Source organism: Manis javanica, chromosome 16, assembly GCF_040802235.1.
Source record: "Manis javanica isolate MJ-LG chromosome 16, MJ_LKY, whole genome shotgun sequence".
Taxonomy (NCBI): domain Eukaryota; kingdom Metazoa; phylum Chordata; class Mammalia; order Pholidota; family Manidae; genus Manis; species Manis javanica.
Window position 1 is genome coordinate 47,090,259 of NC_133171.1, and position 24,204 is coordinate 47,114,462.

Below are 24,204 nucleotides of genomic sequence, written 5' to 3' on the forward strand. Positions count from 1 at the left end.
TAGCCAAGACAGGGAAGTGTCCATCAGTAGATGAATGGATAAAGAAGAGGTGGTACATATACACAATGGAATATTATTCAGACATAACAAACAAACAAATCCTACATTTGCAACAACATGGATGGAGCTAGAGGGTATTACGCTCAGTGAAATAAGCCAGGCAGAGAAAGACAAGTACCAAATGATTTCCCTCACTTGTGGAGTATCACAACGAAGCAAATCTGAAGGAACAAAACAGCAGCAGACTCACAGACTCTAAAAAGGGACTAGCGGTTACCAAAGGGCAGGGGTGGGAGGGAGGCAGAATGGGATTATGACTGGTACCCATGGTGTGGGAGGTGTCCTGGGGATGACAGTGTAGCACAGAGAAGACAAGTAATGACTCTGTGACAGCTTACTATACTGATGGACAGTGACTTCAATGGGGTATGGGGGTGACTTGATAATATGGGTGAAATGTAGTGACCACAATATTTTTCATGTGAAACCTTCATAAGAGTGTATATCAATGATACTGTAATAAAAAATAAATAAATAAAATAAAAATTGACAAGCTAACTCTAAAATTTATAAAATGCAAAGGACCTGAAATAATTTTATAGAAATTTTAAAGGAACAAAAATGGAAGATGTACACTATCCATTCAAGGCTTAATTTAAAGCTACAGTAATCAAGATAATGTGGTTATTGACATAAGAATAGACATATCAATGAATGGCATACAGTAGGCCCTCCTCATCCATGGTTTCAGTTACCTGTTGTCAACTGTGGTCCAGAAGCAGGTGATTCTTCTGACATTGTCAGAAGGTCAGTAGCAGCCCAGTACTATATCACAATGCCTACCTCATTCACCTCCATCTCATCATGTAGGTGTTTTATCATCTCACAACCTCACAAAAAGAAGGATGAGTACAGTACAATATTTTAAGAGAGAAAAAAGACCACATTCACATAACTTTATTACAGTATAGTTACAATTATTCTATTTCATTACTGTTGTTGTAATCTCTTGCTGCACCTAATTTATAAATTAAACTTTATCATAGGTATATATGTATAGGGAAAAACAGCATAGAGGGTTTCAGTACACTCTGTAGTTTCAGGCATCCACAGGGGGTCCTGAAACTTATCCCCTGTGAGTTAGGGAAAACTACTATAGATTAGTGTTCTGAAATGGACCCACACTTGTATGGCCAAACGGTTTTGGATATGGTACCAAAGCGATTCAATGGGAAAAGAAAAAATGATGCTGGAAAACCTGGGTATCTACATGTAATAAATAAATGAAGCTCAATCCTACCTCAAGACATAAAAAAATTAATTTGAAAACAAGTTCATAGAAAAAAACAGAGAGAAGCCAGACATTTCTTAAATACAGGAAACAATCATAAGAGAAAAAAATTGGTAAACTGAACTTCATCAGAATTAAAACCCTCTGTCATCAGAAGACACCTATAGGCAAGCTACAGACTGGGAGAAAATATTCACAAGACATGTCTGACAAAGGACTTGTATCCAGAACATATAAAGAACTCTAAAACTCAATCATAAAAAAGATAAACAATCCAATGAAAAATGGATGAAAGACTGGAACAAAAATTTCAGAGGTTAGATGAATGGGTAATGAGCACATGTAAAATTACACTAGCATCATTAGTCATCAGGGAAAATTAAAACCATAATGAGATACCACTACCTAGAATGGCTACAATTAAAAAGACTGACAACATCAAACATTGGTGAGGATATGGAATTTCATACACTATACTGGTGGGAAGAAAAAACCATTTTGGAAAAACTTCTGGTAGTTTCTTAAGTTCAACATGTACCTGCCCTTTGACATAGCAATTCTACTCCTAGGGATTTGGCCAGGAAAAATTAAATGTATGTCTACAAAAAGACTTGTTTACAAATTGTCATAGCTGGCAACTACTGTATCAGCTAAGAGTATTTACTGTATTAGATTAGTCTAGAAAGGCCTATCTTGAATCCTAAAATGTGTCATAAAAAGCTGCAGATTTTTTTTTTGAGGGGGCATCTCTCATTTATTGATCAAACGGTTGTTAACAACAATAAAATTCTGTATAGGGGACTCAATGCACAATCATTAATCAACCCCAAGCCTAATTCTCAACAGTCTCCAATCTTCTAAAGCATAACGAACAAGTTCTTACATAGTGAATAAGTTCTTACATGGTGAACAGTGCAAGGGCAGTCATCACAGAAACTTTTGGTTTTGATCACGCATCATGAACTATAAACAATCAAGTCAGATATGATTATTCATTTGATTTGTATACTTGATTTATATGTGAATCCCACATTTCTCCCTTATTTATTTATTTTGAATAAAATGCTGAAGTCGTAGGTAGATGCAAGATAAAGGTAGAAAACATAGTTTAGTGCTGTAAGAGGGCAAATGTAGATGATCAGGTCTGTGTCTATAGACTAAGTATTAATCCAAGCTAGACAAGGGTAATAAAACATCCACGGATGCAGAAGATTTCTCTCAAAACAGTGGGGGTGAGGTTCTAAGCCTCACCTCTGTTGACCCCCAATTTTTCACCTGATGGCTCCCCTGCGACTGTGCCTATCTTAGGTTGTTCCTCCCTTGAGAAATCTTACCCGTCTCTGGCTAACCAGCGGTCTACCGGGGCCATACAGGGAAATGTAAAGTTGGTAAGTGAGAGAGAAGCAATATAGTTTGAAAAGGTTAGCTTTTTACTTCTTTGCAGATTTATGCCCTGTGGCTTCTATGCCCTGCATTTGTCTTGATGTATCTTTACCACTTGGAAGAATTATGATACTCGGTAATTTTCTATATGAGGCATGAATTCTACTAAAGGGTTGTAATTAGGAAGGAAGAAGAAAAGCTATAGAAGTAGTAGACAGAAGAAAACATGGAAAGATTGATTATTTCTTTGACATAACTTCTTGTAGAGTACCATAAGCATGTATAGGTTTTAACAAACTACTAATTAAATTGCGTACACATATTAACAGAAAAGGAATACAGATACATAACAAAAGCAGACCTACAATTAACAGCCATATCCAGTGAAACCAAGAAAACCAGTTAGGTACCCTAGGCATTTGTGAAAACTTATCAATAATATGATGGATGCTGTCTAACTGAATTTGAATAGTTTGAGAAAAATCATACAAATTAAAACAACACATTCCTGGTAACTGTTCACATCCATATGTTCTTTTAACAGTAGATAGTCTATAGTCACACGATTTTGGAGCTCGCAACTTGCACTTCTCCTAATTCTTGGTTGAGTTCCGACAATACAGATCCAGTCAAATTTGTTGTTTTACTGTATGCACAGGCCAGAAAAAGCTTCAGATTTTTAATAGTTCAAGATTTATGTTATATGGTATACTAAATACACAGAAATATGGTTAAGTACAGAATAACAGTGCCTACTACTTTAATATGTTGCATTTACACAGAATGTTGGTTTAGGCTGATATGATATATAAAATAAATTACCACTTTTCTTTCCTTTAAATTTTCAAAATTCCTACTAAAACAATAGATGAGTTGCTCAAAAAAAAAGAGTCATAGAACCTTTACTCATGATTGTCTTAAGCTGGAAACAACCCAAATGTTCATCAACAGGATAACAGATAATGGGCAATATACAGTACATTCATACAACAGATTACTTACTATTCAGCAATAAAAATCAGACCAGTTTCCAATAATCGTAACATCATGGATAAATATTACAGATATTATGTGAGTAAAAGAAGCCAGGCACACAGAGTATGATTTCATTTTTATGAAGTTCTGGAACAGGCAAAACTATGGTGATAATGTCAGAATCATGGTTACCTAAGGGCTGGAGCTATTAACAGGAAAATTTCTAGTCAGATGGAAATGTTCTGTATCTTGATAGGATCTGAGTTACAGGAGGTTAACTATTGTCAAAATGTATACTCAAGATTTTTGCCTTTTGAAATATGTAAATTTTCCCTTTAAAGAAAAAAAAAATCAAATGAGGTATCAACAGGAAAATTTTGCTAATACAAATCTGCATTTCTTACCGGAAGGGATTATCCCATGGTAACCTAGTCATAGTTCTATATTTCCTAACATCTAGACAAAGGCATACATGTAAAGTTGATATACCCCATGTATGTTCAATCCTGCATCAAACTGGAGAATATAAATTATCACAAATCTCCAAACCAAGAATATAAGACTCATTTGAGACAACTACAGGAATTCAAAGTACCTAGGAAACAGCAATTACCCACTCCCTATCATTTTCCTAAGTGGGAGACAGCAGGAAATTCCAGTACATTGAAGGCCTTGGTGACAACACACAACACTGAAATTCTACTTCTAGGTATTTAACTTAAAAAATACTGAAATATATAAAAAGAGATGTGTAAAATATGTACAGGGTGTTCTCTGCAGCACAGTTTGCTTTAAGAAAAAGGCCCGAGAATTCTAAATTTATAGTTTCATCAATGGGACAATCAAATAAGTTATGGCCTGTCCTTACTATGGAAACACGGTAGTTAAATGACAGATGTAGATTTATATATCCTGACAGGGAAAGAACTCCGAGACAAAATATTAAATGAAAAAAAGCCACAGTTATAATATGTACTGTAAAATTGCATTCATTTATCATATCCATAAATAGAGGTAACTAGTATTTTTAAAACAGCACAAATTTCAATCTCTGAACTACTCACATTAAAAAGAGTCTTAAACTGGAACTCTGCTAAAAACAGATCAAGCTTTCAAGTTTTTTAAATAGCAAGAAACTGAACAAATTCTTCTTACCAGAAATAAGTGGTTCTTCCATATTAGAGCTTTGTATTTCTAGACAGAAAAGGAATGAAACTATCTCTACCAACTCTGCTTGAGATACTACGCATGGCTCTGTAACTCACCTGAAACTGAGTATCTGGTTTAAAAAAACTTACATATAAGTTCTTTACCATTCTCTAAGTCTTTTATATATATGTCAATTCATTTTGTCCTAACAACTCTGAGGGAGCAAAAATAACCCAGGAACCCTGAAAAATCACTGAAGAGATTGCTAATGCTCATCCACATCCAAGTTTGCATCTCCGACAGACACAGGAGAATTACATTTACCCACCCTGCTCTGGCCTTTTGACCAGTTCTGGCTAAAGGGATGCGGGCTTAGTCGTTATTTCTGAGCCAGAGAGCAATTTATTTGCTGGGCAAGACCCTCCAGCTCTATTCTTTCCTTGGTGTGGTGAACCCTAATAGTATTATGCTGAGTTTATGTACATACTGTGAACTACTTACCTAGAGCAGCGCCCTCCACTTTACCACCCCCACTGATCTAAACTGGTCACACAGACTGATTAATAAATATGTTTTTGGTATTTAAAATTTCTGAAATTGTACGGCTGTTTGTTATTTTTATCCTAACCTCATACATCATTACGACAGAATCAGGGTTAAAAAAAAATAAAACCTGAGCAAAACCATTTAATAGTTCATAATAAAGCATCACAAAGTACTTATCACACACACATGCAAAGAATATTCACAGCTGACGGCATTGTAACTCCCAGATCCCAACTTCTGGTTACCTGTAACACTCATGCAATAAGTTTTTAAATGTTAAAAAACAATGTTCTTAATATGACCATACAAAGTAAAAAATGGAACTAAACCTAACTTCTCTACATCCAACAGAAGTATTAAACTCAAAATTTAAACCACATGCTAAATATAATTTCATATTCTATTTTATTCTTCTTAAGGATTATGAAGTGTCAAAATATATTCAGTTATAATAAAAAAATAACACTAAGATTACTGCTCCTAGTAGCAACTCTCTCTATTTAGGAAGGAATAATAAGTGCTAAGTTTGACTATACTTTTCCTAGTACAGAACTAAAAAATCAATCTACTGCCTGAAAACATCACAGAGGCTTCAGCAAGATAATATGTGACCTACACCATTTTAGAAACTATGAAGAACTCTACAGAAAATCTAACCAAATTCCCTTCAAAAATCCCCTTCCTAAGTACTATATGTAAAAGACTCTAGAGTATGGTCAAAGAAAACCTCTACCCTATTGATACATTATCACCTTTATCCTGAAGGGTCTAGTTTACAAACTCCTCCAGAATTTCAATAAACATTTATCTTTCCAAATGACAGATTCCATGTCATTTTACCAGGGCACTGGGTTTCATGGGGACATCTACTTTTAACATGAGACACACCCCCAAGATCCCAGCAAGGTCATTTATACTCTGTACCAAGTATTGTGGAAAGCACTACACAAAGGATCTCCTCTACAACTCTAATAATTTGGCTGGCCTTTGTCCAGGGGTTCCTGGGAGGTAACTCTAAGAAATCCTTGGAATTTCCGATGTGATAGGAGTGTCGTTGTAACTCATGTTGTCCCCCTAGCCTGATAATTTATGCTAATGAGATGACTCAGAGAAGGTACTGTCCATACCAGAAAGACCAACTGTGTTATTAGAGTTGGGCTTTTCAGCCATGTAATATTAGTCCCACTTCTGGGAGGGGAAGTGAGGTTGGATTTTGAGTCATACAGGCAATGATTCAATCAGTCAAACTTCCATAATAAAACCCCAACAAAACTCTGGACACCAGAGGCTAGGTGATCCTCCATGATTGGCAATACTCTGTGTATTGTCATACACTAAGATGCAGGAGAACAGCTTTGAATTTGGAAATCTCGCCCTACGTATCTCTCCCTTGGACTGGTTCTGATTTGTATACTTTTACTATGATAAAACTTAAATAGTAAGTATAGCATTTTCCTGAGTTCTGTGAGTCATTCTAGTGAATTATTCAACCTAAGGTAATCTATGGAGAAACCAAAATTTGTAGCCAGTTGATCAGAATTGAGGGTGCCTCTGTGGATCCCCAAACTTGTAGCTGTATATTGGACTGTCATGTGAAGGATTGTGCCCTTACCCTGGAGTTTGGCCAACTTCAGGTAACAACAAAGTTTAGAAATGTCCTTTAAATAAGAGTCTGGTCTAAACTTGGGCCCTAGTGGGCCTGTCATATATTAAGTCCCCTCTCTCATCCCTCAAGTTATTTGTCTGTCCAAGTGCAGGTCATCAGTTACTGCTTTCTTTCTTCCAGTTCAGGGAATCAACCAACCTGCCTCTCTTCCTGGCTGCAACAACCTGTCCTCTTCTTCCTGATCTCTTCTCCCCATGAGCTAGCTAAAAGATTTTCCAATCCTTCCCATATACCCATAGCAGTGTCTGTTCTTTGACCCCCACCCTGCTTCTCCTCCTCCAACTAGCACATTATTTCCTTTACTATTGGTCACTAAAAGGAAATAAATGCACACATCTTTTGACCCAGAAATTCTACTTCTATAAATGTATATACTCCTACATGTGCACAAAGACATACAAAGATATTTAATGCAGTATTTTATGTGACATACCAGCATTTATTGAAAAAAGTATAAAAGCTTGCATGCATATAGACTATCTTGAAGAATACACAAGATACTACAGGTGGTCACTTCTGAATAAGTTAACAGGGAAATTAAGGGATGAGTAGGGAGGGTACTTTTCATAGCATATGCTTTTGTACCTTTTGAAAGATATAACCAAATACATGTTTTGCTTTTGTATTAGTTTTCTCAAATCACTTTTAAAAAAAGCAGTGAATAATGCTGTTGTGTTCTCTGCCCTTAATAAATGTACTCTTGTGACCCTCTTTAGGTGATGTCACAAGTGGAAATTCTCTCCTCACAACAAGAGGCATTCCCCCTACCCATGGTGCCTTCCTTTTCAGAATATATACATTCTCTAAATATATAGTTAGAATATCCAAAATAGGTATGAATGGATTAACTTTTACCTCCAGACTCTGGTGAAATGAATTTATATCTCAGAGAAATTCTAGACTGACTTATGTCCAAGTTCAAACTCTACCACATGTAATACAGGAAAAATCTACTGAGATCATCTCTGACTCTGTTTCAGCCACAAATCCTTTAGGCACACTTAACCTTCAAACACAGGCATACAGATTTTCTGTGCACCATTTTCACTGAGGGAATGAATACAGTCCTCTTCCTGCTATCCCACTTTCACTCCTCCAAACTCCCAGAAGCCTACTGCATGATATATTCCACTGTTGAAAACAAGATTCTTCTTATTTCCTCTACTAACAGAAGATACCAGGACTTTGTCAATTTAATCAAGGCCTCCCTATAAAACATTTAAACCTGCGTTCAACCTCTTCTCTGGGATGGATCCTTACACAGACACATGGGATTCCTGGGACTAACAAAACTCCTGAATACTATATCTCTGGTTAAAAGATAAAATGAAATGGCAGTAAGTTCATAAAAGAGAGTAATGTACTATGTACCTGGAATACCAGATGCCCTATTAACTGGCTAGGTTCAAAAGTATTTGAAGTTGTAGACTCTAGAATGGGAAGAATTTCCTGTACATAATCATGAATAACATTCTAGAAAGTAACTGGTTTACAATAAATACTATATTGCCATTGGACGAATATGGAAATGTGCAACAAATAGGAAAACCTAAGCAATTTAACTAAAGTAAGAATAGGAAAATAATATCTTTAAAACTGTCCTCTGTACTTTGTACAATGTAACAGACATTTGCCCAACAAATATTTCTCAAGTACCCAGTATGTATGAAGCACTATTATTATACAAGTCAAACATGCAATCTGCAAAGAGTAGCTTAGAGACTAGTCAAATGGGGGATGAGGGAGAAGAGGATTCAGGCCAAAGATATTCTTACTCACCAAAGCCCAGATATGACTTAAATTTATTTAATATTCTTTGCATGTATTTTGTAGCACAGAAAATAGTATTGTAACGCAACATTTTCTGCTCAGGAATCAAGAGCGCTGTGTCATTGTTCCCAGACTCCCAAGTTTCAGGGAATGACCAAAAAATTACAGTAGAATGACCAAAAAAAGGGTTAATAATTTCTTTCTAAGAACATTAAAAGACTATGTAACTCATAGCCTTCATTTCATATACTTATGTTTTAAAAAGGACAGTTCTCAGAATTCAAGAACTAAGCAAATTTAGGTGTAAGAAAACCTCAGTATGCGAGTTTTTCTCGGTATGTTTTTCCTAGTTTTTCTCCCATTTTACTGTGAGTGAAAAATTCATAAGAGACCAATATTTGAGCATCAAAGAAAGGCAAAATGAAAAAAATATGGTCTTTAGAGTCAGAGAGCCCTGGTTTCAATTTTTATGACTGCAGGTTAAGTCACTTAACCACTCTGAGACCTTTTTCTCAGGAATATTATCTCTGAAGTCTGTAGGACTAATGATATATATATATACATATATAAAGCACTTATTTAGCATTAAATTTGGCCCCTAGGAGGTGCTCAACAAACAAAAGCAACTTCTCTTGTTAAAATTAATTTTGGGACTTCCACTTCTAGTTACGGCTAGTACTGAACTAGCCATCCCACTCTACGTAACCATAAAACTAGATGAATATATGAGGCAACTATTTCCAGGCATTGAACAGGCAGCAGTAGACTGCAATATCTAAGAGAAAGGGAATTCATGACAGCCCTGCCTCTCATTGAGGGGGTAAATTCCTCCCTGTGGCACAGCAAGCTAGAATTGAAGTAGAGCAGGAAGGTCCTACTGTGCTAGGACTAGGTTAGAGCTTGGGGCAGATAAAAAAGCTAGAAGCCTTGGTCAGGGCACCAGAGAGGCAGAATGTGTGCAGGATGGGAGGGACTGAGAAGGGGCTGAAGTCTATGTGGGGGTCACCCATGAATGAATTCTTGACTGAGCACTGGCTGCATACACACAGGGCAACACTCTCCAAGTTTACTCAAGAGTGGCTGCTTTGGAACTGAGAGTCCCACAGAGATACCTGGAGTCTAGCAAGCAGTGCTAGAAGATTTCGGAGTGCTGGTCAAGGCAGACATCCAGCTGAGATACAAGAAAGGCCATGACTTAGATTAAGGACATCTTAAAAGGTATGACTTATAGATATGCCCTAACAAGGGGCTGGAGGAAAACCACCGTGGCCCAGCACCAGGTGTGGAGCCCAGACAGGGCACGGAAGGCAACTGTGCAGAGCTGGATGGCAGTGGCGGTGGGAATAGTGAAGAATGCTTACATATAGGTCCAACAAGTCAGTATTTTTAAGGTAATGAGAATCAGGTTCATTAGAAGAGGGAGTTATAAATATGTAGAGGGAGAAAATGAGAAACAATCCTGTGGTGCTGGAGTGAAACTGGAGAGATCATTGTAAATGCACTGGTTTCAGTCTCTTTGAATATGTACCTATAGATACAGAATATAGATCCACTGAGAAGGCCTGGGATTAGTGACATACTAATAGCAACTAACATACTAAGTGTCTTATTTTTAAATACTAATCTCTACTAAAAAGGAACCAGGCTCCTCAGAGAAATGATGGATTTCAAAGCTGGGGTAGGGAAAGTCCAAGATGTCAGAAAGAAAAATGAAGTGCTCAAAGAATGATGGGGACAAGAAAAACAACAAAGAAGTCAGTATGAAGGGCTTTCCACTGGTCAAATCTAGAACAAATTGAGCACAAGAATAATGGGATTCCATGAATACACAATGATTTAAGTAAATGAGTAAGTTGAACATTTGATAAAAAAAAAAGGTATTGAATAGTCTTAAAGTACCACCTATAAAATACTTACTGATTACACAGGAAATAACTTTACAGTGGAGAAGTTTTACAGACATCCCCTTAACCAAGTGATCAAAGTTAACACTGCCAGTTTTTGAACAAGTCACGTCACACAATACTTAACAGCATACAATGAAAACATATGATTTCTGCGATATTTCTGTGAGAGATGCAACCTGACTCTAATCATGAAGTGTATCAGACAAACCCAAATTGATAGACGTTTACAATACAACTGGCCTTCAAAAGCGTCAAGATCATGAAAATCAAAGAAAAACTGAGGAAACATTCCAGACTGAAGATTAGGTTTTTATAAAGACAAAATACTCTTAACAGCCTGTCAATATATATAAAGATCTCTATTGGTATGCTGACAAAGAAAGACTACCATAGGCACCCAGAGGCCTTAACCAAAATTAAGCTTTTCAAACTCAAGTCTTACAGGCAAGACTTAAGGAAAAACGTTACACAGTGCCTCCATCAATAGTACATTCATACGTTGGATTATGATCTAGCTAATCAGCTGATATGGACAGATGTCAAGATTTTGTTAGAGAAAATTTAGCCTAGTATATACAACATATTCCCTTTTGTATGTATGCTTGCATATATGTATGTTTAAGATAGCCATACACATGGGCCTGCATATACACAGACAATTTCTGGAGAGATACATAAGAAAATATTAATAATGATTAGTTCTGAGAAACAGGAATAGTCTTAAAGGAGACAGGGCACTTTCCTCTCCATCTTCTACCCTTGTACGCTCAATTCTCAACAAGAAATCTTTTTAAAAAGTAAAGTCATCCTAGTAGTTATAAGAACATATAGCACCCAGATCATGGTTTCTAAGTACCACTCCCAACTAAAATGAAACTCCTTGCAGAAATGGCTGATTCTACATATAGGTCAGAGTAAGTACAAAGGGAATTATGGACATCTTGTGCCAGAAAGCAGAGCAGCGCTCAGAAACTAATGACGACATGTGAAAAGGACAAAGAAGCCAGTGTGAGGGGGCTCCCACCAATCAAACATGGGACAATCTGAACATCAAGAAGAATCACTATAAAAAACTATCAAGAAAGGCAAGGAAATGATTATTACAAGAGTCAAGAGAGCAGTTAACTATGGGGAAGAAAGCATACAGTGGGTTTCTGGAATGCTGGTGATGTTCTACTTCTTGACCTGGAAAATAATTACATGAATAGGTGCTTTATAATCATTTATTAAATTGCATATATTTGTTGTGTAGATTTAAAAAAAATATATATATATATCTCATAATTTTAAAACAAAAATATTAAGTTGAAAAAAAAATTTTAAGTAAAAACAGGAGCTTTTTAGAAAGAAAATACAGTATTTTACCTGCAAGAATATGTAGGTTCTCCTACTTTAAAAACACGACCACAAAGATGAGAAGGTTTGTTTGCTTGTTCAAGTTTCGGAAATCCCAATGCAGGATCTTCACCACAAAGGTACCATTCCATCGGTCCCAACAAAACATGCTGGGCTAGCATGTCTTCTTTCTGTGGAAAAGGGTTGGGACCCCTGCAGTAGATTTTGGGTACATAGTGGGCTAAATGCTGGTATACTTCTCTAGGGAGGTCAGTTGCTTGCAGCCATTTCTTTAAAAAAAAGAAAAAACAGGTTTAAAGAATGTCAATGAACTTAATTTGAATAAACTTACTCTATTTTCTTTTAAAAGAGAAGGTATAAAAATTATGATGAAAGAGTCTTACAGTTTGTTGACAACACTCATCACTGTATGTCACCTTCCAAAAAGGGTAAAATTCATTTAGAACTGTACTAAAGTGCCAAATATTTCAGAACTTACTCAAAATGAAAGTAAATTAATGTGAAATGAGCCCCTCTCCTCAAAACAACTCCTAAAGCAATCTTCTGTAGACAGTACAGGAAAATAACCCCAACAAATCGTCATGTGGGACACTAGCCATTGAGCCCAATCTGACTCCTTTTCGAATGCTTTACTCAAATTGTGATTTTGGATTCTGTCAGTTTGCCAACAGGAAGAACATGCAGCAAACATAAACAACCACACACTAGATATTTCTCACTGATTAATGAGGTGATATACTGGTCTCTTATGCCAGTCACAAGAGACTCTGTTGTAACAACTACATCTTCTTTCCCTGATCAACCTCTCTATAAGCCCTTTGCCCTTTGCACTCCTTGCTAAAAACAAACAAACAAAAAGCCACTTTTCTTGGTCCCCTAACTTTATGTCCAAGTACCTGTGATAACTACAGCTGGATATTTAACAGATACTGTAATACTGTGATTATAAAAAGAAATTTCTATTTGGTCTTTTCCCCATTCCTGGCATGGAGCTCCTATAAAAATGAAGTTTCCTAAGTGATAAGCGAGAAAAATGGTGAGAAGAGTGTCTTTTGTTATTCATAACAAGCCCCCTTAACCACACCAGAGTTACTGTTAATGAGGTAACATTTGGAAAGTCCCTAAGGAGATGGGGAGCTGGTTGTTAGGGGAACAAATCATGTGATTAGAAGGTTAGAAGTTACAGCCTCTACCCATAACCTTGAGGAGAGGTGAAGGGCTGCAGGTTGAGCTAATCACTAATGGCCAATGACTTAATCAATCATGGTTGTATAACAAAGTCTCCACAAAAATCCCTCTACGTCAAGGTTCAGAGAGCTTCTGGGTTGGTCAACACAGAAGTGCTGGCATGCCCAGAAAGGGCATGGAAGCTCTGTACCCTTCCCACATAACTTGCTCTATGTATTTCTTTCACCTTGGTTTTATATCATTTTATAATAAACCAGCTATCTAGTAAACAAACTGTGTCCCTGAGTTCTGTGAGCCATTCTAGCAATTATCAAACCCAAAAAGAGGGTCATGGGAACCACCAATTAGTAGCCAAGTCAGACAAAAGTTGTGGGTAACCTGAGGATCCACTGCTTGTGACTGGTATTGTACAAGGTGAGGGGGGCCATCTTGTGGGACTGAGCCCTTAATCTATGGGATCTGATGCTAAATCCAGATGTATAGTCAGAATTGAACTGAACTGGGATCTACAGAGAATTATAGAGAAATGCTTGGTGTGGGAAAAAAACCCACATATTTGGTGGTCACAAGTATTAGTGTGAGGGTAGAAAGAAACAGAAGAAACAGAGTTTTCCTTTTCAGACACCACCTCAATATGCCCAAAATTGACTTCACAACTCCCCAGCCCCCAGAACCCACTATTTTTTCCTATTTTAGATATCAGCATCTTACCCAGGAATTCAAACCAGAAAAACCTAAACATCTTCCTTCTTCACCCCAATATCCAATTAATTATCATGTCCTGTCTATTAGGCTTCCTAAATATCTGTTGAATCCATCCACTTCTTTCTCTCCATCTCTACAGGCACTACCTCTACTACCCTACTCCAAATTCCCAACATCCATCTTTCACCAGTATGTCCTAACTGGTGATCCCCACTAATCTTGCTCCTCTACCATCCATTTCCAACCTCCCTACCACTGTAAAATGCCACTATGATCATGTCATTCAGCTTCCCCTTGTATTTAGGATGAAGTCATGTCCCTCACATGGTTTTCACAAGAAAACTTGCCTTGTATCATACATATGCTCCAGTTTTCTCCTCCTGACCTGTACTGCTCCTCTCTATTTTGTACTCATTCTTTAGATGTTTCACTTTCTCTAAGATGCCTTCTTAGCCCATCCCTCATCCCCATTTCCATTTCCACATGCCCAAGACATAAAACAGAACCTGGCCCCAACGGACATTTAGTAAAATCTGCTAACTAAATGACTATAAATATTTTTTACATTACTTACAGCCACACAACATTGATACTGCAAAAATGATATTCAGTGTGGCTTTAATGAAAGTAGAGATAAAGTAGATCAGGCCTGCAGTCTCTAAAAAACCAAACTAAATAAGGCCTAGATTAGACATCCTTCAAACAACTTCCTTTCTTTTCTCTTTCTGCTTCCTTACTCTTAAGTCTTTTCCCTGTATTCTGTCATTTATCCCTGCTTCCCCTGCCAATTCCGTCTGCATGTTTGTCTATCATAGTGCTTTGTGTAATTACAACTCATTTTGGCTTTAAACCAAGTAAAAATTTAAAATCAGAAAACGTGAAATGACTCACCTCTATAAAAATGCAGTTAACTGAATTGCTAACTCATAAGTCCAAAGTTTACCTATGGATTACAATCTAAATTCCATATTATATCCTTGTTAAAAAAAAGTGATGTCTAACACCATGAGACAAAAAAGTGTAAGGTACTCATTTTAACCATTACCTGTACAATCTTCATACACTTTCTTTCTTCTAAAAGTAACAGAGAGATTTTAAATATTTGTAAGGTGGTATATACTAACTTTTTAGTTAATTTCACATTTTCAGAAAACTTTTACTAAAAATGTAAAAATCCTGTTTATAAGTTGAGATATTGAATGGAAACTAGTAACTGAGAAGAGTGAAAACATCTCATCCCTACAGTGAAACTACCTTTTCCAAATGCTACTAACTTTGTTGTGGTTGCTTTATGCAAGTGGGAAAGAGACTAAATTACGCTGAAAAGAACCGCACTTCCTGGGAGACAATCCCACAGGTTTAAGAATTCTTTTCCTTTAGAGAAGTGGCTCTAAATCGAAATAACAAATACACACACATATACACACACACAGTTCAGTAATGGTAAAAAGGACATAAAAAAAAAAGCTGTCAATAGTAAGAGGCAGAGAACTATCAACTAAAAAGCAAACTGGAATCTAAGTCTCTGAGCTAAAGAACACTTTTTTGGCCACATCTAAGGGTAAATGTCCAGTTTTCCATCTATTGTCAGTAAACTCTACTTCAAAATACGAATGAAAATTGTCAAATTATCCCAAGCAATTTACTGTTTATGGCTGAAGAATTAAGCACTAAGATTCAAAGAATTCATGTCTATGATTCTAGAAAGTTATTAAAAAATTGCTTCAGGCAATTTTAATTCATGACACATTTAAGGTTTTATTTTAAAAGCAATTTTTGTTTTTATATTTCAGTCCATTTCTCTTAAAACTCCACTTTTGTAGAGTTTTACTCTGGAGAGAATAAAAGGTGATGTTTTCTAAAAGAAATTGTTGTCTTGTGATTACAAAAACACTGACAGGTCAAATCTGTTCATAGATTTCTTGAACAACAAATTCAGAAACCAGTATCAGCTTGTGCTTAAGAAAAGAAAATCAGCCACCTTTTATATTAGTGAAAAAAAAGCGTTTTATTCTAAGTATCATTTGTTATATATTATTATAAATTATTAACAAGACATAAATATATCTTCCTTCTTTCAAGAAAGGTAGGCATAAGCTCCAAAATTCAAAACCACCTAGATTTAGGATCTGTTACAGGCATTTTAATTTCATAAATTTAAACTCAACATATAAAGCAAAGTACCTTTACATGAAAATTCTGATATTGAATTGTGACTGACAACAGTATAGATTTTTTTTATTAAAGTTTTGAAAAGTGAAAAGGAAAAAATCTCTGATTGCCTTTCAGAATAACGGCCTAGTTCTCAAAAGAATAAAATCTGCAGCTTTTCATATTCTCACTAACACAAGCTTATGGTAACTTTCTTTTAAAATGAAAAATTATTGAGATTTCTGATTTGGTTGCATGTTAATTTATCTGTATTTTAGATACTTGTAGCTGTCACTCCAATGTTTACAACAAAGTAATAAACTCTACCTTACTATCAGTCTTGGATAAGGGAAGTAAAGAAACTGTCAACTCATTCCACTGAAGTAAACATGTTATGACAATATTTTGAGGAGCTTTCCTTTTTCGAATGTTAAATTTAAGCCTTGGGGTAGAGAGCAAGTTCAATAAACACAAAAATGAAAGAATCCCTAGAGAAATAAAAAAAAGAAACCTTTTATTACAGTATCTATTATTCTATACCAAATTAAAATGGTATCCTTTAACAACAGTTGATTTTGTTTTCAAAAGAGGACAGTCAACAGGTAAGTTAATTATAAAACAACATTTTCTAGTGCGGAAATGGTGTTTTCACTATATTAAGAAAAATTTTAAATCATATTAAGAGTTCAAGTGAAAGCACTCACACATCAAAGTAATACAGAAATTCAATAACAAAAGACAAAAAATCTAACTTAAAAGTAGGCAAAGGATCTGAATCAATACTCCCAAAGAAGATTCACAAATAGCCAATAAGCTCATGAAAAGATGTTCATATAACACCATGAATCATTAGGGAAATACAAATCAAAACTACGAGATACCACTTCACACCCAACAGAATGGCTGTAATTAAAAGACACAATAACAAATGTTATTAGCAAGGATGTCGAGAAATACACTGGTACCCTCATACACTGCTCCTGGGAGGTAAAATGATGCAGTCACTTTGGAAAACAGTTTAGTGGTTCCTCAAAACATTAAGCACAGAATTACCATATGACCCGAGCAATTCCACTCCTGAGTTACATGCCCAAGGGAAATGAAAATAGCTAGCCTTGAGAAGCGTTGGGCAAGTTGTATTTGTTATAAAATCAATTCTACTCCCCACCCCGCAAAAAACAGAGAGAGAGAAAATAAGTAAGAGGGCTACCTTAATATGCTAAACTTAATTGAAGAGAGAGCTTAAATGCCTTTATTTTTGAGGCACACTGGTTAGGATAAATGGAAACACAAAAGTCCTTCCTCCTATAATAAAATAAGAAAGCAGTGTGTAAATAAAGGCATGGGAAAGATGACACTAGTGCTTATTAAGTAATTTTAAGTGGATGTGATCCCAACAAATTACCAGTAACAGAAGTCTAATGGCTGTAATAACTTTCTTTACTTGTTTACCTTCTAAAGTTACTTTCAACATGAGAAACCTTATTAATTCGTTTTAGTTTGTGATAAAGGGCTGTGTGGAGCTTGAGCTGAAAGAACAGTTTTTAAGTGTTACGCTGTTTCCACTAAATACAGACAATAAACCCCTTACAAAACAAGGCTAGATTGTATAGCTGGAAGAATCTTCTATTATAATATTACAGCACCTTCGTTAACAAATTTTGTTGGCCTTCAGACTAAACATTTTTCTTTTCATCTTACTGTTCAGAAAGCTATTTAAAAATAAACAGAGCAAAAGTAAAACATAGCTCAGACTGTGATCTTCGCAAACTCAAAGTAGGTCCAACTTAATAAAATTTGACTTCATTTCCCGTAGTTTGCCCCACTGCATTTGCTTGAGACTTTCACTGCATAAGAACTGGGAGCGCTGGTCTTTAGCACCAATTTTATAAGGTTCCCTAGGAGTCCCAACAAGTTTAAGCTCTTAATCACTTGACAACTTGCATTTCAGAATTGGGGAAATAGATTACATAGACTGTATCATTGGGCCAACAGACAAAATTCAGTGGGAGCAAAAAAGAAAAATTACTTTGAGGCAAATAACATTAGATATCAATATGGATATTGGGTAAGGTGACATGGATAGGGAATAGCTATCATTGTACCATTTTACTGTTTCCTTGTTACATTGTTTTCATTTTCTTTTTCAAATCTCTTTGATAAACAAAAGGCAGATGGGGACTGAAAATCCTGGAGTTGTTGCAATATTAAGCAGAAAAGTAAATGAAAAAAGACCGAAACAGTTGGTCTAAAAAAAAAAAAAGCAAAACCTCACCATTCAACAATGTATTTCTTTAAATTTTTCACATTTAATCCTGTCATTTATTTCCTCTCTGACTTTAGAGTCCTCACCACTTCACACCCAACTCCTCACTGACCAACAGCCCCACAGTGTCCCACTAAAATTTGGTTCCTAACATTGATTGTTGACTTGCATGCAAAGGTTACTCCCTTCCTAGTCGCTTTTTAAACTGGAAAGGCTTAGAAGTGGGGCCGAAGTTGTTCTGGTCCATTCATAATCATTCTGGACAACTCTGCTATTTATACGAGCATATTCACATTACAGTTTTGGTACAATACTTTGAACAGCTTTAAGTTTGGGGCATAACTGCTCCTGCTGTGCTGTGACCAAACCTATTAGCTTCTAGTTGTTGAAAGCTGCTCTGTCAAAGTTATATAACGTTTGTTCTCCATCCAACTACCCCCAGCTCCTAGGAAACTCATTTTATATTTATTTTTATTTTTTAAAATCTCCCAGCCTGCACTACTACTTCTCAACTCGGTAAACGTGTGGCGACCTACTTTCCGCACATTCACCAACGTTGTCGACTGATGAAACGAAAGCAGAAACGCACCGAAGGTGGTGAAGAGGGAAAACAATGTTGGACGCATCCTTTGGTGCTTACGGCAGTCTGAGAAACAGTAGATATTCGGTTAAGGTGGTCTCTCGGTGGAGGAGGCAATGCTCCTATTACCTCAGGAAAAGGCGTCAGGGAGATAAAGCACGGCGAGTATACACCCCAAAACCAGGAAGCATCTTTCCCTCCTGGCAGAGGTCATAAGAGCTGGCATAAGGGTCAAAGGCCACTGTGTTGGGGACTTAATAGGCGTGTAAGGGAAAGGAAGAATAATATAATGAAGAGCTGTTGGTTTTCCTGGGCAGAAATGAAATGTAAAGGTGGCTGGCGCACAGAGCAGCTCTGCGGGCTATTTGAGGATAAAGAAAAAGGGAGAGGCAGGCTCGGTGGCCTCCCCGAGTCGTTACCCATTAGACGAGACTGGACAGCCTGGCTCTGTCGTTACCCCAAGTCAGGACCGGGCCACTGCGAGAACTCCAGGAGTCGGTTCCTCCCCAGGGGCGCGGCCTGTAAGGTCCGGACGTCCCCGCCAGGGTCTCGGTACTCACCCCTGCGGTTTCCTCAGCCGAACAATCCAGCAAACTCCGGTCGATGGCTTGCACCTCGGGCTCCAGCTCCGACGCCATCTTCCCTCCTCCTCCTCCCCAGCCCTGACGCCGCTACCGCCGTCCCGAGGGCCGCGGCCTCTCCACAGCCACGCGGCCAAGAACGCCACCTCTGCCCCAGGCGGTCGGTCCGGAGTCGTCCAGGAGGCCGCGAGTGGAGAAGACGGGCAGCAGTGTGAGGTGAACCTGACAGGAGGGACAGCAGCCTTTTGCGTTCCCTCCTGGGCTCAGCGCCCAAGTCAGTGCATCGTCCCTGCCCAGCAGGACACGGAGGACCTTGGGCCCGACACTCTCGTTCGCTTCTATCGCGTCCCGCGCTGGGAAAGGGTCAATAACACCAAAGAGAGGAAGCAGAGCATTCTGGTAACTGTGGTCATCCTTAGCACAGCCAGGAAGAAGGTAGAGTTCTTGCAGAGTGCTCTGCGAGGGCATTGTGGGAGTTGTAGTCCTGTCCTAAGGAGAGAAGGCGCAAATGGTAGATAAACGGACGGGGCTCTGCTCCACTACTAGAATCATGGGAAGAAACCACTGGAAAGACGTGCCCCACGTGGGAAGACGCAGAAAAGTCAGGTATTATGGGAACTGTAGTTTTATTCCTCCAACCCCGTCTGTTCATTTTTGTATTCCCCAGATGCTAGAACCGAGCCTGGCGCGTGGTAGATACTCAAGTATTTCTCAAAGCTAGCATATAGTAAGCACTCAATACTTGTGGAAAGAATTACATCTTATTCCTATAGTTTTATGACCCTGCTTTCCATCATCCCCTCATCCTTTAGGATAGTAATCAAGGTGAACATGACTTTGTTATGGTTCAATCCAGAAAAAAGTATGCATATATCTGCATAGATATCTAGAATGATGTATCTTGAAAAGTTCTCTGTGTTACTTTCTCTTTTGCCCAACTTCCTTGCACTGATGCACTCCCTAATCGGTCAAACTGGGGACAAACTGGGATCATTACAACCTAGAAACAAAGATAATGCCTCTTTAAGGGCCCTAACAGAATGAAAGCGGTTAAATAGATTCTAAAAATAATTTCTCTCCTTCATATTATTATTTTCTTCCTTCTATTACTTTTGGATTGATTTTAATTTTTGTTTTTGTTTTTCTAAATTCTTGAGTTGGATGTCTGCTTATTAATCTTTTCCTTCTTTTTTCAGTATGTACTTCTGAGGCACTGTTCTCAAACTTGAGCATGCATGAGAATCATCTGGAGGTCTTGATAAAATACAAATTTCTGGACTCCACCCTCAGAATTTCTGATTCAATAGGTTTTGGGTGGAGACTGAAGGACACATTTCTATTAAGTTTTGGGGTCATTCTTCTGGCCTGGCAACCAACTTTAAGAATCACAGACTTATTAATGCAATACATTTCCATTATACACTGTTTTAACCACCTTCCCCAAATTTTGGTATACAATGTTTCCTTTATCATTCATTTCCAAATATTTTCTAATTTTTCTTCTTTGACCCATGTAGTATCTTTTAAAATTTTCGAATCTGTATGGCATTGTTATCTTTTGTTACTGATTTCTCCAAGTATTGTATTGTGAGCAGAGAACATGATCTATATGATATAGATTATTTGATATTTGATTACATTTGTTTTGTGGACTAGGTTATTTGGTCAACTAACTCTTCAAAGCTATTATTTCTTCAAATACTACCTTTCTTGAATTCTCTCTATGTCCTCCTTCTGGAACTTGTTTGGCTCCCTTTTCTATTCTCCATGACTTTTAAACTCTTTTTCACTTTTCCATACTTTTAACTGTTCTACATTCTGGGTATATCTTCTAGTGTGCAAATTCTCTCTTTAGCTGTGTCATATCTGATATTGAACTATCTACTGAGTTTTTATTTTCAATGACTTCATTTTTCATTTCTGGGGATCATATCTAATTCATTTTCAAAGAATACTGTTGTTCTTCTTTTATGTCTTGTTATTTGCTTATGACTCTAAAACTTTGTCTTATATATTTAATACTTTAAAATATGCTTATTCAGTAGTGTTCATTAGATTGCTGTGCTTATAAAGATCTTGAAAATCTAATCTTCCTTTTTGTGTGCTAATCCTCATTTTTTTAATTTTGCTATCATTAATGTACAATCACATGAACAACATTATGTTTACTAGACTCCCCCTATTATCAAGTCCCCACCACATACCGCATTACAGTCACTGTCCAACAGCATAGTAATATGCTATAGAATCACTACTTGTCTTCTCTGTGTTATACTGCCTTCCCAGTGTCCCCACCACTGCATTATATGTGCTAATCATAATGACCCTTTTTCTCTCTTATCCCTCCCTTGCCACCCATCCTCCCCAATCCCTTTCCCTCTGGTAACTGTTAGTCATTCTTGGGTTCTTTGAGTCTGCTGCTGTTTTGTTCCTTCAGCTTTTTCTTTGTTCTTATACTCCACAGATGAGTGAAATCATTTGGCACTTGTCTTTTTCTGCCTAGCTTATTTCACTGAGCATAATACCCTCTAGCTCCATCCATGTTGTTGCAAATGATAGGATTTGTTTTCTTCTTATGACTGAATAATATTCCATTGTGTGTATGTACCACATCTTCTTTATCCATTCATCTACTGATGGACACTTAGGTTGTTTCCATTTGTTAATCCTCATTTAATAAACATTTAAGTGACAGTTTCCTTTGTAATTATGATTTTTTTTCTGCATAAAGCTGTATTGTTTCCATTTGGTCCGTGGCTTGGGAGAGGGATCCAAGGTGGTTAAAAAACTGTAGCTGCAGGGAGAGGCTTAGGCAGAAACCTTGACATCTGGGGGATGCCAGAGGAACCCCTCTATGGCTGCTGCACTCCAGAGGCTCCTAGTCATGCTTGAGGGTGAGCCTTCCAAAGAGATACTCACCCAGTCCAGCCTGGGGCCCAGGCAGCCTGTGGAGGTTGGTCAGGTGGTCACCCATCTTCTTGATGAGTTTCACCTCCTTATCTAGGAAGTGGTTCTTCATGAAGTTACAGAGATGGGGCTCTGAGTGTTCACAACCCAGAGCATGCAGATCTGAAAGGGCCAGTTCTTCTCTAGGACCATGGTGGCTTCCGTGGCATCCAGGGTTTTACCCCACTCATCTTTGGAGGGCTTCTGCATGACCTTGAAGAGGGTGTGACCACAACACTGGTTTTGCATCTTCCAGAAATGTGACACCGTCTCGCTTCTGCTCAGCCAGCTCTCAGAGAAGTGGCCCATGCTCTCCAGGGCCACATTATCATGGTGGAAATAGAAGCCCAGAGAGAGGTAGGTGTAGGAGGTGCAGATACAGGTTGACCAGGCAGGCGGTTGATGGCAGCCTCCACTTCGGTAGATTATTTCTGATGAATCTGGGAGCTCATGGTTGCTAGGCAGCAAGGAGCTAAGCTCAAAACATGGTTTGGGTTGGCTCCGGTGACAGAGGATGACTAGAAGGTGACAACTGAAAGAGGTTGGAGGATGGTTGGAGACTGGTAGAAGGGACTTACCTGGGTCTGTTCCTTCCGAGAACTGTTGAAGCAAGAGACAGAACCGTGGGACTGCCAGGTGCACTGCCTGTAATTATGAATTTTGAGATCATCTTCACTTAGCATAAGCTGTGGGAATTTTGAGAGATCTCTGTTAAGAGCATTTACTTACAACATAGTTTTCCATTTACTTCTGCAAGGCCAGGCATTCTAGGAACATGATGTAACTCAGGACCAGGCATTCCAGGAGTATTCTATACCCAGGACAACTTTTATGTCAGTTTCTTGGCTTGGGTGGTGGTGGTGGGGGGGAGGGGTCTAATAGTTTAAATTTAATCATGTGGCATTGTCCCTATTTATAAATTCTTAAGGGAGAGTTCTTCTTCCTACTTAGAGTCAAGGTTAAAAGTTTCCTCATTGTTGGAGCTTCCGGCATCAGCACTCTCTGGAGGACTCGTGCCGGGGCATGACCATCAAAAAGCCTCCACAGGGATCTGGGCGATGCTGCGGTTGTGGCTACATCCACCCCACCATTTCCTGGACTTGCCATTGGAATGAGGAGGGAGATGTCTAGGCTGGCATGTGCATACAGTGAGACAACGAATTTGACTGGATCTGTACTGTTGGAACTCAACCAGGAGTTGGGAGGGGTGCAAGTTGTAGCACTCCAAAATCTTATGACTACAGGCTATCTACGGTTAAAAGAACATATGGGATGTGAACAGATTCCAGAAATGGGCTGCTTTAATTTGTCTGATTTTTCTCAGACTGTTCAAGTACAGTAGGACAATATCCGTCATATCATAGACAAATTTTCACAAATGCCTAGGGTGCCTAAATGGTTTTCTTGGCTTCACTGGAGATGGATGGTAATTATAGATTTGCTTTGTTTATGTCACCGTATTCCTATTATGTTGATATGTGTGTGCAAATTAGTTAGTAGTTTAAAACCTATACTTACTTAAGGGACTCTACAAGAAGATATGTCAAAGAAATAATCAATCCACCCATGTTTTCTTCCATATGCTACCTCTATAGCTTTTCTTCTTCCTTCCTAATTACAACCCTTAAATAGAATTCGTGCCTCATATCGAATTTACCGAGTATCATAATTCCTCCAGGTGGTAAAGATACCTTGAGACAAGTGCTGGGCATAGAAGCCACAGGGCATAAATCTGCAAAGAAGT

The 24,204-nt window shown here is 37.9% G+C and overlaps 1 protein-coding gene and 1 pseudogene across 8 annotated transcripts in view; both read right to left on the bottom strand.

The window, feature by feature from the left end:
* The window catches only part of UBR2 (ubiquitin protein ligase E3 component n-recognin 2), a 115,065-nt gene extending 95,144 nt beyond the window's left edge, over window positions 1-19,921 (bottom strand). Inside the window, exons 1-3 of one of the 8 annotated variants that reach the window (XM_073224564.1) lie at window positions 19,494-19,904; window positions 17,298-17,392; window positions 12,053-12,312 (exon numbers count right to left, since the gene is read on the bottom strand). In XM_073224564.1, the coding sequence (XP_073080665.1) occupies window positions 12,053-12,204 (152 nt within the window). In that variant the 5' untranslated portion in view covers window positions 12,205-12,312; window positions 17,298-17,392; window positions 19,494-19,904. Of the gene's footprint in view, window positions 1-12,052; window positions 12,313-17,297; window positions 17,393-19,493 lie in introns of those variants that run through there. The other 7 variants (XR_012126239.1, XR_012126240.1, XM_073224563.1 and 4 more) reach the window with 7 other exon arrangements.
* LOC140846804 (ferritin light chain pseudogene) lies at window positions 19,587-23,259 on the bottom strand (annotated as a pseudogene).
* Between the last annotated feature and the right edge of the window lie 945 nt (window positions 23,260-24,204).